Source organism: Lycorma delicatula, chromosome 5 (genome assembly GCF_047948215.1).
Source record: "Lycorma delicatula isolate Av1 chromosome 5, ASM4794821v1, whole genome shotgun sequence".
NCBI lineage: Eukaryota > Metazoa > Arthropoda > Insecta > Hemiptera > Fulgoridae > Lycorma > Lycorma delicatula.
This window is the reverse complement of record NC_134459.1, coordinates 120544898-120557246: the sequence shown is the minus strand read 5'-3', so window position 1 is coordinate 120557246 and position 12349 is coordinate 120544898. Positions and strand designations below refer to the sequence as shown.

General features: G+C 29.4%; 2 protein-coding genes across 8 annotated transcripts in view; one reads left to right on the top strand and one right to left on the bottom strand.

The window, feature by feature from the left end:
* LOC142325343 (armadillo-like helical domain-containing protein 3) overlaps positions 1 to 9615 on the bottom strand; it is an 81738-nt gene extending 72123 nt beyond the window's left edge. For 4 of the 7 annotated variants that reach the window (XM_075366980.1, XM_075366979.1, XM_075366975.1 and 1 more), the window contains exon 1: positions 9526 to 9615. The gene's annotated coding sequence lies outside the window, so the exon portion shown is untranslated. Of the gene's footprint in view, positions 1 to 2903; positions 4987 to 9425 lie in introns of those variants that run through there. The other 3 variants (XM_075366976.1, XM_075366978.1, XM_075366977.1) reach the window with 3 other exon arrangements.
* A 326-nt stretch (positions 9616 to 9941) lies between these two features.
* On the top strand, positions 9942 to 11630 carry Tsen34 (tRNA splicing endonuclease subunit 34). Its single transcript, XM_075366974.1, has one exon. The coding sequence runs from the start codon at positions 10323 to 10325 to the stop codon at positions 11187 to 11189; it is 867 nt and encodes a 288-aa protein (XP_075223089.1). The 5' UTR covers positions 9942 to 10322; the 3' UTR covers positions 11190 to 11630.
* Positions 11631 to 12349: the final 719 nt, after the last annotated feature.

Here is a 12349-nt window from a genome sequence, read left to right as displayed (position 1 = left end):
AAGTTGTATTTAACAATTAATAGGGAAGTAAAGAAGACAGTGGCGAAAGCAAAAAGTGATATGTGGGAAAAGAATTGAGATGGTATAGATGGCAGTCAATTAGAGAGGCAAGGGATGTTGTAAAGAGCTTGAAGAAGGATACCTGTGAAAGGATAAATTGGTTAAAATGGAGGAATGAGAAAAATATTAGAGGAAATGCTGAAAGAGAACCATGAGGTGTTTGCTGGGGATGTAAGGTTGCCTGGTATTGAGGATAGAAGGCAGGTGGTGAGTGGAGTAATAAAATAAGAAATTTATAGAGCACTGAGACAGACAAAAAATGGGAAATTACCAGTCCTGGACACATTCCAACAACTCAATAAAAATAATCCTAGTGTGTGATTAAAGTATTGCAGAGTATTTTTAATGGATGTCATATTGTGAGGCAGGAAATGTCAAAGCAATGGAAACTGGCATATATTATTTCAACAAAAAAGAAATGAGCTAGGAACTGCAGAGGGATAAGTGTCATGTCATCCAATGGTAGGTTGTATGGACGCAATGTTAAAATGAGAATAGAGGGGAAGACTAATTGGAGAGGATCAAACTGATTTTACAGAAGGAAGGTCATGTGTGGATAATATTATCATTCTGAGAACTTTTGAGTAAAAGGATAGTTACAAATTTGGAGACCCACATGATTTTCATAAACCTAGAAAAAGCGTATGACATGGTGCCAGTGAAGATTTGTTGAAGTTGTTGTGGCCTTCATCCAATGTAAATAATAAGAGCAATTTATGACTTTTGTAGGAATCAAGTAAGTGCTGTTAATTAAGTACATGGAAAAACATCTGTCAAAGTTTTTTAAAATTCACATGGGTTTACGTCAAGGTTGCTACCATTCTCTCACTCTGTTTAAGCTTTACTTGGATAAGGTATTGGAAGAATGGCAGAAAAAATGTAGAAGTATGGGAGTGGAGGTGAATGGTGAGTATGATGATGATCAGGTCATTATGATGACTTGATCATCAGCAACGGTGGGTTATGCTATATTGTGCAACAGTGGTGCTATGGCATAACCCACTGGCACGATCTACTGAACTTGTCATCACAAATCAGCTGATTTTGACGTCAGAGTTCTAACGTTCAAATCCTAGTAAAGTTACTTTTGTACAGATTTGAGCACTAGATTGTAGATACTGGTGTTCTTTGATGGTTGGGTTAGAATTAACCACACATCTCGGCAATGGTCGATCTGAAAGTGTACAAGTCTATACTCCATATAGATTCATACATATCATCCTCATTTCCCCTGAAGTAATACCTAATGGTGGTTCCGGAGGCTAAACAGAAAAAAGGAAAGGTCATCATAGCATCAGATCAATTTAATATTATCTATATTATAAGAAAATTGATGGAAACCTTTATTAAGTGGGGTTTAAAGATAAATTTTAGTATGACGAAGAATCTAGTAGTTGGTGCAAAAGGAGATGAATTTATTATAGATGGGAATATCATCAAGGCATATGAGGACTTCAAGTACCATAGCTCTATATTATCATAGAAAGGAAAGAGGAAAAGATATAAATCATAAGAGTTTTGGGACAGAAGACTATCCAAAATGCAATTGTTTGTGATAATCTGAAGGGATATGGAAAGCAACTAATATATCATCATTCATTCTATGTAACCTCCTATTTGCAAAAACCTAAATTTTTCAGGAGAGCAGAAAACCCTTCGAAACTGAATTAACAGAATGTCATATTACAGTTATATCGTGAATTTAACCTAAGATGTCGCTAATTACCTATTTTTTAATAAATTCTTTGTATGATTTGCCTTTTTGCTTGTAAACAAGGTGTTTTTCATCTATTACACACTTAGTAGATTTTTTACAATTCGAAAAAATACCTGTGTTTGTTTTGCCATATAGGTGATTTCAAACAATGGTGATCGGCTACATAGGGCCTTTTGAACTTTATTCTTGGATGTTTTAAACATATTATAGTTGAAAAATATGCTTTGAAAAACATCTGTCTGCCTAGAAACTTAACTTTGCTGCTTTTTTCTTAAACAAAATCTAGTACAAGTGTTCATGATATTATTAGGGTCTTTATATTATAAAATCTTTTTCTTAATAATTGAAATTACTAAGAAACAAAATAATTGTAGAGATAGAAAGTAAAGACATTACTCACAAAACACTTTTATTTTTTTAGATAAGAGTACAAGAATATATTAGTTTCTTACCCTACTGACTTAAAACTTAATCAGACCTTTTGTAAATAAAAAATTAAATTTGGTATTGAATTATTACCATTAGGTTTACAAACTAAAAATAAATCGAATGAATAACTGTTGCTTCATTAGTACACTGTGAAAATACAAAAACATTCTTAAAAATTAAAGTAACATTACAAGAGATATTTAATTAGTTTCTTACCCTACTGACTTAAAACTTAATAATATTATAATTTAATCAGACTTTTGTAAATAAAAAATTTAATTTGGTATTGAATTATTACCATTAGGTTTACAAACTAACAATAAATCTAATGAATAACTGTTGCTTCATTAGTACACTGTGAAAATACAAAAACATTCTTAAAAATTAAAGTAACATTACAAGAGATATTTAATTAGTTTCTTACCCTACTGACTTAAAACTTAATAATATTATAATTTAATCAGACTTTTGTAAATAACATATTAAACTTGGTATTGAATTATTACCATTAGGTTTACAAACTAATGAATAACTGTTACTTCATTAGTATACCGTGAAAATATAAAAACACTCTTAAAAAATTAAAGTAACAATTCTATACACTATAGTTTTACATAATAAATGTATAGTATAATATTATTTCATTAATTTATTTCTGTAAACCTTTCTTTAAATTTTTTTATTTATTTCTTTTTACCTTAACATGTTCTGTTGCTCCTCTTTTTCCTGCACAACTGAATGGAAGATCATTATAGAAGGGCCAAAAATCTTTATGTACAACTTTTTGAAGTTCCTGGAGATGTTGATATTTCGTGTCACTTATGGGAATTCTTGAATTATATAATGGTAGCAGTTTTTGACTTTCATATAACTTATGACGATGTTGTAAATGAGACAAATGTTCATTGTAATCCAGTTTGTAATTAATTTCACCAGTTTCAAGATACTGTAGTTGCCGAGTATCAGTAACATAGCTGTCACTAGTTTTTCTACCTGGTCTCAGAGAACACAAATTTGTTTTCATATTTCCATTATTTTGAAAAAAAAAACATAAATTTACAACTTTAATTATGTAAGGCTGTTGAGGGCGAGCCATCCTCATGCGACAAATATAGTCACTTGGTCCATTAATTGGGGGATAAAAGTACCCTCCAAGTGTTGCATGCACATTGTCTGCAGCCATATGTGTATGCCCTTTTTCCAAAATTATCTGATTAATTTCTATTGAATTCCTTATAGCAAAATCATTTACAGCTGATGCAAGGACTTTATTTCAGTTTTGATAATTGCACCCATAGAAATGATATTAATTTTTTTGTAGCCACAACCTCCTTTTGACAAAGGTAATAATCAATAATACATGTTGTACTCATTGCTAGTAACCCCTCCATCTGCCCCATGCCACACGTATAGTTACACATCTTTTGAATTTATCTCATATATTGTGAAATCATGAATTTTTAATTTCTGTTTGTAATACATGGATGAGGCTTCAGTTTTTGGTGCCAGAAGGACACTCTGAAGGTCCATAGCAATGACAAAGTTCTTTTGATTAGCCTCTGCTACAGCATCTAGTCTAGCTTTTGCGCTTCTGTCCTTTTCAATGTGTAGCTGAAACTCTTCATCTGAAAGATTTCCAGACTTGTGGGCACAACATACATCACACTGATCTTTTATAGGTTTACGTATGGCAATAATAAGCTCTTTTTTTTAAATATTTGTAAATAAAGTGGTACCCATTTATAACTTACAGTTATTTTTACTCCAATTAACATATTCCTCATGCATGTGATTCCATGATTTAAAAATTGCTTCAACATAAGTTTTACCAAAAGATTTCTGGCAATAATGGCTTGGTACCTTTGGAAAAGTGCATTCCACTCAAAAAGAAACTTGTGTTTCTTGCTAGTTGCTTTTTCATGTTCTGTTTGAGCACTGATTTTATTTGCCTCTAGTTTATGTTTTTCACTGTAGCCGGGCATTTTAAGTTTAAGAACGTTTCTCTTTCTTTTTTATAATCTTCTCTCTTTTGTTTCTTTTCTGTTATTTTATCAGTCTGTCCATCTAGTTAAATTGATTCTCCATTCTCATTTATCTTATTGGGTTGTCCCAATCTAGAAAACCATCTTTTAAATGTATAATCTCCAAGATCAAGTGTCTTTAAAAAAAAGTTTCTACATACCCTTATCTTCTCTCCAGCAGGTTGTCATGCCCCTACAATTTGGCTTTTTTGAGATCTGTGGAGCTTCTTCTTTTAATAATGGACCTTGAATTAACTAAAGTTGTCACAAATGTTTGTTTTTCTTTCCATGAGGTAAGACTATGCCAAAAATGATTAAATATTTCCTGTAGCTTTGTTTCAGATACCGTAACGCACAAAAAAGTTTAGATTCTTTCTTTTCAAAGGTTCGAGTAATAAGACATGGTTACATCTATATTTTAGGGACCTAGCTTCCTTTACAATTGTTCCTACAACCTTTGTTCCAACTCTTTTATCTCCTAAATAATTTTTTCCTGAAGCTCTGTTAAACGCTTCATGTTTTTTTTTTTTTATTTTGGCAACACTTAATTTTTTTGGCTTTATAACCTTATTTACATCCTCACAAAATGTGTTAGTCGCAGTAGGAATATTTGAGCCAACTTCCTCACTAATAACAGTCAATTCAATACTAGGTCTTTCAGAACTTACAACATCAGACTCAATCAATGGTGAAATAGCTCTTGAATTATTATTTGGTGAGTTATTTGAGATAACTATATCAATAAACTCCAGCTGGTCTTCCACAACCTCAGTTATAATGTAAGATTCATCAGAAAGAACGTCAAATGTATTTTCAAATTGGAGTGCCTGATCTGTAATCTTTTCATCAAGTATCTCATTTTGTATTTTTTTTCTTCAGCAACAGTATTATTGATAGTGATGCTTTCTGTGGAACTCTTGTTTTCTTGTGAATATTCATTGTTAGAATCTACAAATTTATAGACAGCAGTGTTACCTGAAATTGGTATCAATGAATTACAAAAAAGGATTCTATCTTCATTGGCTTCATCAAAAAAAGATTCATTTTGTTGAACTAATTCGATACTGGCATTTGCACCTACCGCTGCTTTCAATATACCTTCAACTGATCTGGAATGATCTTGGGTACCTGAAAGAAAAAATCATAAAAGCTAATAATATGGTAGTGAACAAAACTTTATGAACTTTTTGAATTTTATTTTATTGACAGAGCTACCAGATATTATTTAACTGATTCATAGTGCTCACTTTATAGCATGTTATTAGATGTGCAAATCACACATCTAAAAAAAAGAATATATCAAGAAATTATCAGCTTACTAGAACATATTACTTATTTTAAATTTATTAAAATAAAGTTAAAGGATAGATTCAATTTAGTGTATAAAAATGGCTGCAAAGACTGCAATTAAAAATATCTTTTAAACATCAAGACTTACCAGTTTTGTCTAAAGGACAGGATCTCTGGACTGCTTCAATGTTAGCTTCTGTTTCAATTTCATCAACAAATTCATCTTTTGCTGCCTCTTTCTAGAAAAAGAACATAATCCAATAAAAACATTAACAAAAAATTGTGTAATGAATTTTCTATTATAACATACTTTAGGTTATAAGGAAAAATGTAACTGTAACATACTTTTAATTGAAGTACTAAAAGTTATTTCTAAAGAATCTTAAAACAAATTTTGTTTATAGTCAATACCTTAAGCAAATAACATAATTAGGGAAAAAATTAATTTTCACATATTTCATATGGTATCATTAATGGTTTTCATAAATAATCAATGAAAATGATAGCTAAATTTATTACATTCTAACTTTAAATTGAATGGTTTTCATAAATAATCAATGAAAATGATAGCTAAATTTATTACATTCTAACCTTAAATTGAATTATACAAGTTATATTAAAAAGGAATTGAAATTAACTTACCAATAAATTTTCTTGTTGCTAAGCTCAGAATTCCCCACGACTAAAAATGGGATTATTTTTATTCATATTTTCAAAAACTAAGTTAAATCTAGCTAAAAAACAAAAAACCATTAACCACACGTGTTAATCACAGTAATACAAGTACAAACAGCTAATTGCATGAAATCTCTTAAGTAACATCTGGTTCACATAACATAGTTCACCCTAAGCCATCTACATAACAATATCAAATAGAGGAAAACTCCCATGTGGATTAATGTTACATAAGAGGTTTCTAAAGTTGAGAAATATTCTGTTTTTACATAGGAAATTTCTTTTCTCATTATAGCGTTAGCTACAATTTTTTCACCACGTAAGGGATTTCATAGACTTGTAGAGTTTGAAAAGCTGATTCGAGTGATATAACTCAAAATCGATTTTTGAGGCACATAGGAGGTTTCACAGAATGAATGACAATATGTTATGAATGAACGGGTATTAACAGCTATGGTCATTAGCCCAGTGGAAATTGGTAGTCCGACCAGGATTTGAATCCAGAACCTCCACATCAAATGCTGCGACGCTACCTACTCAGCCATGGAGGTTGGTAAGATTGTACAAGAGTGTTAGTGAAAGTATTTTATTATGCAGGTCACAAGCGTGGGAAATTAGAAAAAAAGATGAAGGAAAGTTGTTGGCTGTGAAGATGAATGTGCCACACAGGAGTTGTGCAGTTTCTAGAATGCAGTGCATGAGAATGAGGATATCAAAAGAAGAATTGGGGCAACTGGTACAATGATTGACATTTTGGAGGAAAAAAGACTTAATGGAATGGGCATGTTAAGAGAATGAGGAGTACAGATGACCTAGGAGGATGTTATAATGGATTTCAGGAGAGATGAGGAAACGCAATGACCTCCTTCCAGGTAATGGATGTCTGGAGTGATGGAGGCAATGGAGAGAAGGAATTTGGAGGAGAAAAGTTGGCAGGATAGAAGAGTTTGGAGGTTATGATGTGAGAGATGGCCTTTATAGCTGTAAATACTTGCCTAGAAGAAAAAATACATTTAACTGAAATTTTATAACTGAAATGTGAGAATTACAACTCTTATATTTGTTACTTAATAAATATAACAAAGCAAAAATTATTCACCATTTCACATTATACCAAAACATAAAAAAAATTATAAACATTCTGCCCAGCTAGTAATCCCATGACAATTTGTTCAAAAGGAAGTTCAAACTAGTAATCAAAAAAATAGTTAAGTTGTTTTAATGGTATTAATTACATAAAAAACTATTGAGTTATAAAAAGTAGTACGCAAAGTAAAATGAAATAACGAATTTTACTCTACAAAATAAAGCTAATGAATCTCACACCAGGTATCATATTCAAAGGTATAACCTATATTGGTTACACACAGCTATTGGTAGCCATGGATTGATCACATTAGTACAATCATTACTTATGGGGTTACAAGTACTGCAGTATCAGTACAGTAGTTACTAAAATCACATAGACCAAAAGAACCTTTTTATTTTTTAAACTGGTGTAAGAAAAAGAGTTAGCAGAAACCCATACTTCACTAAATTAAAAAAATTATGTATTTTAATATTGTAAAAATGATCTTATACAACTTGTAATTAAATAGTTGTATATGTTGCATAAAATAACAACAGTTGTTATTTATAACATAACATAACTGAAATGGTGTAATAGAGAATATGTGTAATCAAAAGATTGCAAAACAAGAAAAAAAGGATTAATATATAGTAAGACCTAAATTTAGATTTGCAAGTCTTTTTATAAATTCTTAGTTGGTATAATTTTTAGAGGATCTGGTTATTATGCAAGTTCCATAATAACATTCTCTGCATTATTCTGACAGTGAAAAAAGAGTCTGAATCAATTTCTAATCAATAACAGTTCAAACTTTTCACATTTACAACTAATTGCCCACAATGTACATACAATTTTAAAATAATTGAGTATTTCAAATAGTCAATATTGTTTTTGATTTTTATCATTCATTACTGAAGGTTATAAACAAACATTTGAATTTTAGTTTAAGTAATACAAATGCGTAATCATTTATTAATTTATGTTTAAATTTGAAGCAATGCAATCTTTTCATAAAAGCATAGATTTGTGAGTGCATTTCTAATGTGAAAAAGGTAAATATCACAAGTGGCTATTAAACTTCAGCTGAGGCACCGGCTAACTGTATTATATATTATATTTTTATCAGAATGTTGTTTTGTCTAAAAGAAATACAACACATATTGTTACATTCTCCAATAAAAGCTAATAACTGGCAACTCCGAATAAGCAAAACCAAGAATTGCCAGGAATCATTGTATTATAATTTCAAACTGGACTCTAGGTGGGATTCAATACTTTTTATTTATAAAATGATAATAAACTTAACTTACAATAATAAATAGAAAGTTGATTGTTATGAATCATCGTTTATGGCAAATAAACCCATTTTTTGATTTGCATAACTGATGAAGCAAATCAATGAGTGTTATTACCTTTAAATGAAAAGAAAAAAATGATATTTTCTTGTATCAGTGAATGAGATTATAAATAATTTTCCACTACACTACCCTCATTTTTCTGGTGAAAACGCTTCTTTTGTAATGAAATTATGCTTTGAATGCATTGAATAGTTAAAGTGAAATATAAAAAAAAAAAACATCAACAAAAATGAAAGTAATAGAGATGATAAAGTAACAGCATTTCCTTACCATTATTAATATGACTTATTACACATAATTTTAAATTGTTCCAAAAGCCAACGCACAGAGAAGCCAAGGTAATGCAGAAAATTCTAGATACTAAAAAAATAGGTAAAACGAGAAGCAATTTTAAAGACTAAATATTTTTTTGATAAAAAATTCACTTTAAAGCTAATTTTTTCCTTGTACTTCTAAGTTGTGTAATAAATACAATACTTCAACAAAAAACTGGTAACTTTTCATAAAAATTCTTTAAAATTATGAATGGCCGAAAAATGCTAACAAAATTACTGAACATTTATATCAGTAATGAAAATAGAAATGAAATAAATTCTTTTAAAATTCTAACGAATCGTGTGATTACAATAATTTTGGAATACGTTGTTATGTTCAATTGTAACTTTCTAGTACAATGATTTAATGAGTGAAAAATAGTTAATTGAATGTCAGCGGTAACTGCCAATGCATAAACATCACTCGTGATTATAATCCAATAGAACACATCTAATTAAATAAGCCATAAAATTATTTAATGAAATACTTACACAACTATTACAAATGAAAAAAGCGAGGTTAACTGTAATAAATCACAAAATGTTAATATGAGCGAAAGAGTTAGGAAATAAATTTTAAATAAAAACTTACATTGCAAACAAAATTTAAGTTCCTATTAATGTGACGGCTAACCTAATAATACCACTACCCACCAGCTGATCACATCACACGTTTAAGAACTTTACCGCCAGTGTTCAAAATGAATATTTTACTTTTAAAAAAATAAATATTTGTGGAAACTAAAATATTTCTTTTTATTTTCAAAATAAAAAGAATATTATTTTTAAAATAAAATACTATTTTATTAGAAGAGAAGATTCATATTAGTAAGAATTATTGAATGAATTTCTTGTCATCAATTTTACAAGAATCATAATATATTTTAATGCCACGTAATTCAATCAACGGAATTGTATTACATTGAATATTTGGATGGTAATAGTTCTTCAGTACTTTACTTCAGCTCTACCTGTTTGTTTTACTTCAGTTGTTTTTATATTTTGTATTTTCAACTTCGAAAATCGAACCCATTGACGTCGATTTCACTTTCACATATGTCCACATCGATAGTATTATATTGTACTTAATAAAATGGTGATTGTGTAGAATGTTAAAAAAAAAATCATTACATTTCAAGTTCTCTTTATGCTGTGTTTTGTAGGTTTTCAGTTTCTTTTTCAATAATCTACTTAAAAGTATAATAAATACATTTAAACCGAGTTTTGTGATAAAGTTTTATAATCCAATTTTATTTGAAACTTTAAGGTTACATTTATTTTTCGTAATTGTTTAGATTACCTTTTGTGAACAGTTTATTACATTTTTAATAGAATATTGTAAACAACAATACTTTCACTCTGTAGTGTTATTTTAATTTCGCTATTAAGATGATAACACTATCGGTTTGTAATGGTGAAGTGTTTGTATGGAATGCATCAGATTGGTTGGAACTGAGAGAAAATCACAGAATTGTAGGTAATCTTATAGGGTGTTTACCAAGTCTCCCACGACAAGACTCATTTCGTGGTCTACCTTTAGTACTGCTGCCAGAAGAAGCAACTTTATTAATTGAAAAAAATATTGCAAAACTTGTATCATATACAAGTGTTAGTGAACAAAATGCCATTAAAGCTAAAGAAAACTTTAATGCTTATAAAGAAAAAATTAAACAGGAACAAATTGCTTATTATGAAGAAGAACGAAAAAAACAGGTGGAATCGATGATTGATAGAATAATTGAAGGTAAACGAAGAAAATTTAGTAGTTTGAAAGGTAAAAAGGATCAAGATAATTCTTCAGGGAATAAAACAGAGCTGGGTATTGACAGGGAAGCTATTTTAAAAGGTGAATTAGAGAAAGCTAGTAATATACCTATGACTAATACTTTGGTACAAACGTTTACGGGGGATGTGTGGAGTACAGATTCTGTTAATGATTATGTTGAATGGACATTTCCAAAAAGAAAAGAAGAAAAATTAAGATACTTAACTTTCAAAGATCTGTGGGAAAAAGGTTATTATATTACATCAGGTCAAAAATTTGGTGGAGATTTCTTGGTTTATCCAGGTGATCCTGTAAAATTTCATGCCCAGTTCATTGTTGTATGTTTGGACATGCAAACAAAGCTTACTGCATCAGATATTATAACCTATGGAAGACTTGGTTCATCAACTAGAAAAACAGTAGCAATTGCTAGTCTCGAGAGAAATTCCAGTATTACTTATCAGTCTTTGTCTTGGGCAGAAATGAATTGAATTATTCCTATTCTTAAATGCAATTAAATCATGATAGTTTATTAACAAAAACATTGTGCAAGTTTACTTTCCTCAGTCATTGTAAAACAATCTTTTTTCAATTTGTATTTCTTGGATGTCCTTGTTGATCAGAAGTGAATTCTTTGTTTTTGTACAGTTATAGATAATAAAAAGTTATAGATAATTGAGGTTTTACTCGCCTCAAAATGTTTTCACATATTTGGGGATAACTTTCATTATTAATCTATATCATTAAAAAAATCCCAACAAAGTTTTTTTTTAATTTTTTAAAATTGTGATTACATGGTTAAATAAATGTTCAATAAATTCATAATGTAACAAAAACAACGTTATCTAATATAAATGTTTAAAAAAAGAAATAGATTGTTTTCATAGTGATAAAAAATATATTTGTGAAAGCATTCTTATCTGAATAAAATGTGTTGAGTTTGTCTTAAAAATAATAATTTTATGTATTTTCATTACATCAAGAAAAATTAAAACTATTTAAAATATAGAACTAGACTAGTTGTATAAAATAATAGAATTTGTGAACTCTGATAACTTGTATGTAAGTAAAATGAAAAGTCAAATTTGATAGATTAATATTCTCTCCCAGTTATAAAAAAAGTGCTACATAAACTCAAACTCCCTTATTAACAGAAAGTACATAATCAACAATCATACAGAATTAGTAAGCTTTTGCAGAAAAGGTTGGTTGGTTTATAATATCATTCAGCAAACAAACAAAATAGCAACCCAGAAGTACACAAATTATTATTAAGGTGTAATATTTTTTCTATTGATTAATGGTCAATTGGCTTCTAAATCAGCTGCCTTTTGCATTTCAAAAAGAATAAACTACAAAATCAGTTACAGATTCAATTCCAGCATTATGTAAAATATGCAGAATTCAATATGTCTCTTTTTGGCTGTGTTTTATCTACTCATTACTGATAAAACATGTAACCAATGTATGTTATACCTCTAATGTTTTTATTACATAACTAGTAGTCAATCCGAAGCTTTAAAGTGCATATAATGCAGTCTTGCCTTGTTTATATGATAGAATTATTTTATCAAACATCATTATAAAACATTAACCAATCATTTTATGTTAATATCAACTTAAAAAAGTAAACAATTTTAAGTTGGTTATT

What these genes read in the sequence shown, in the direction of transcription:
- Tsen34 (XM_075366974.1), top strand. Translation starts at nt 10,323, where the DNA reads ATGATAACACTATCGGTTTGTAATGGTGAAGTGTTTGTATGGAATGCA.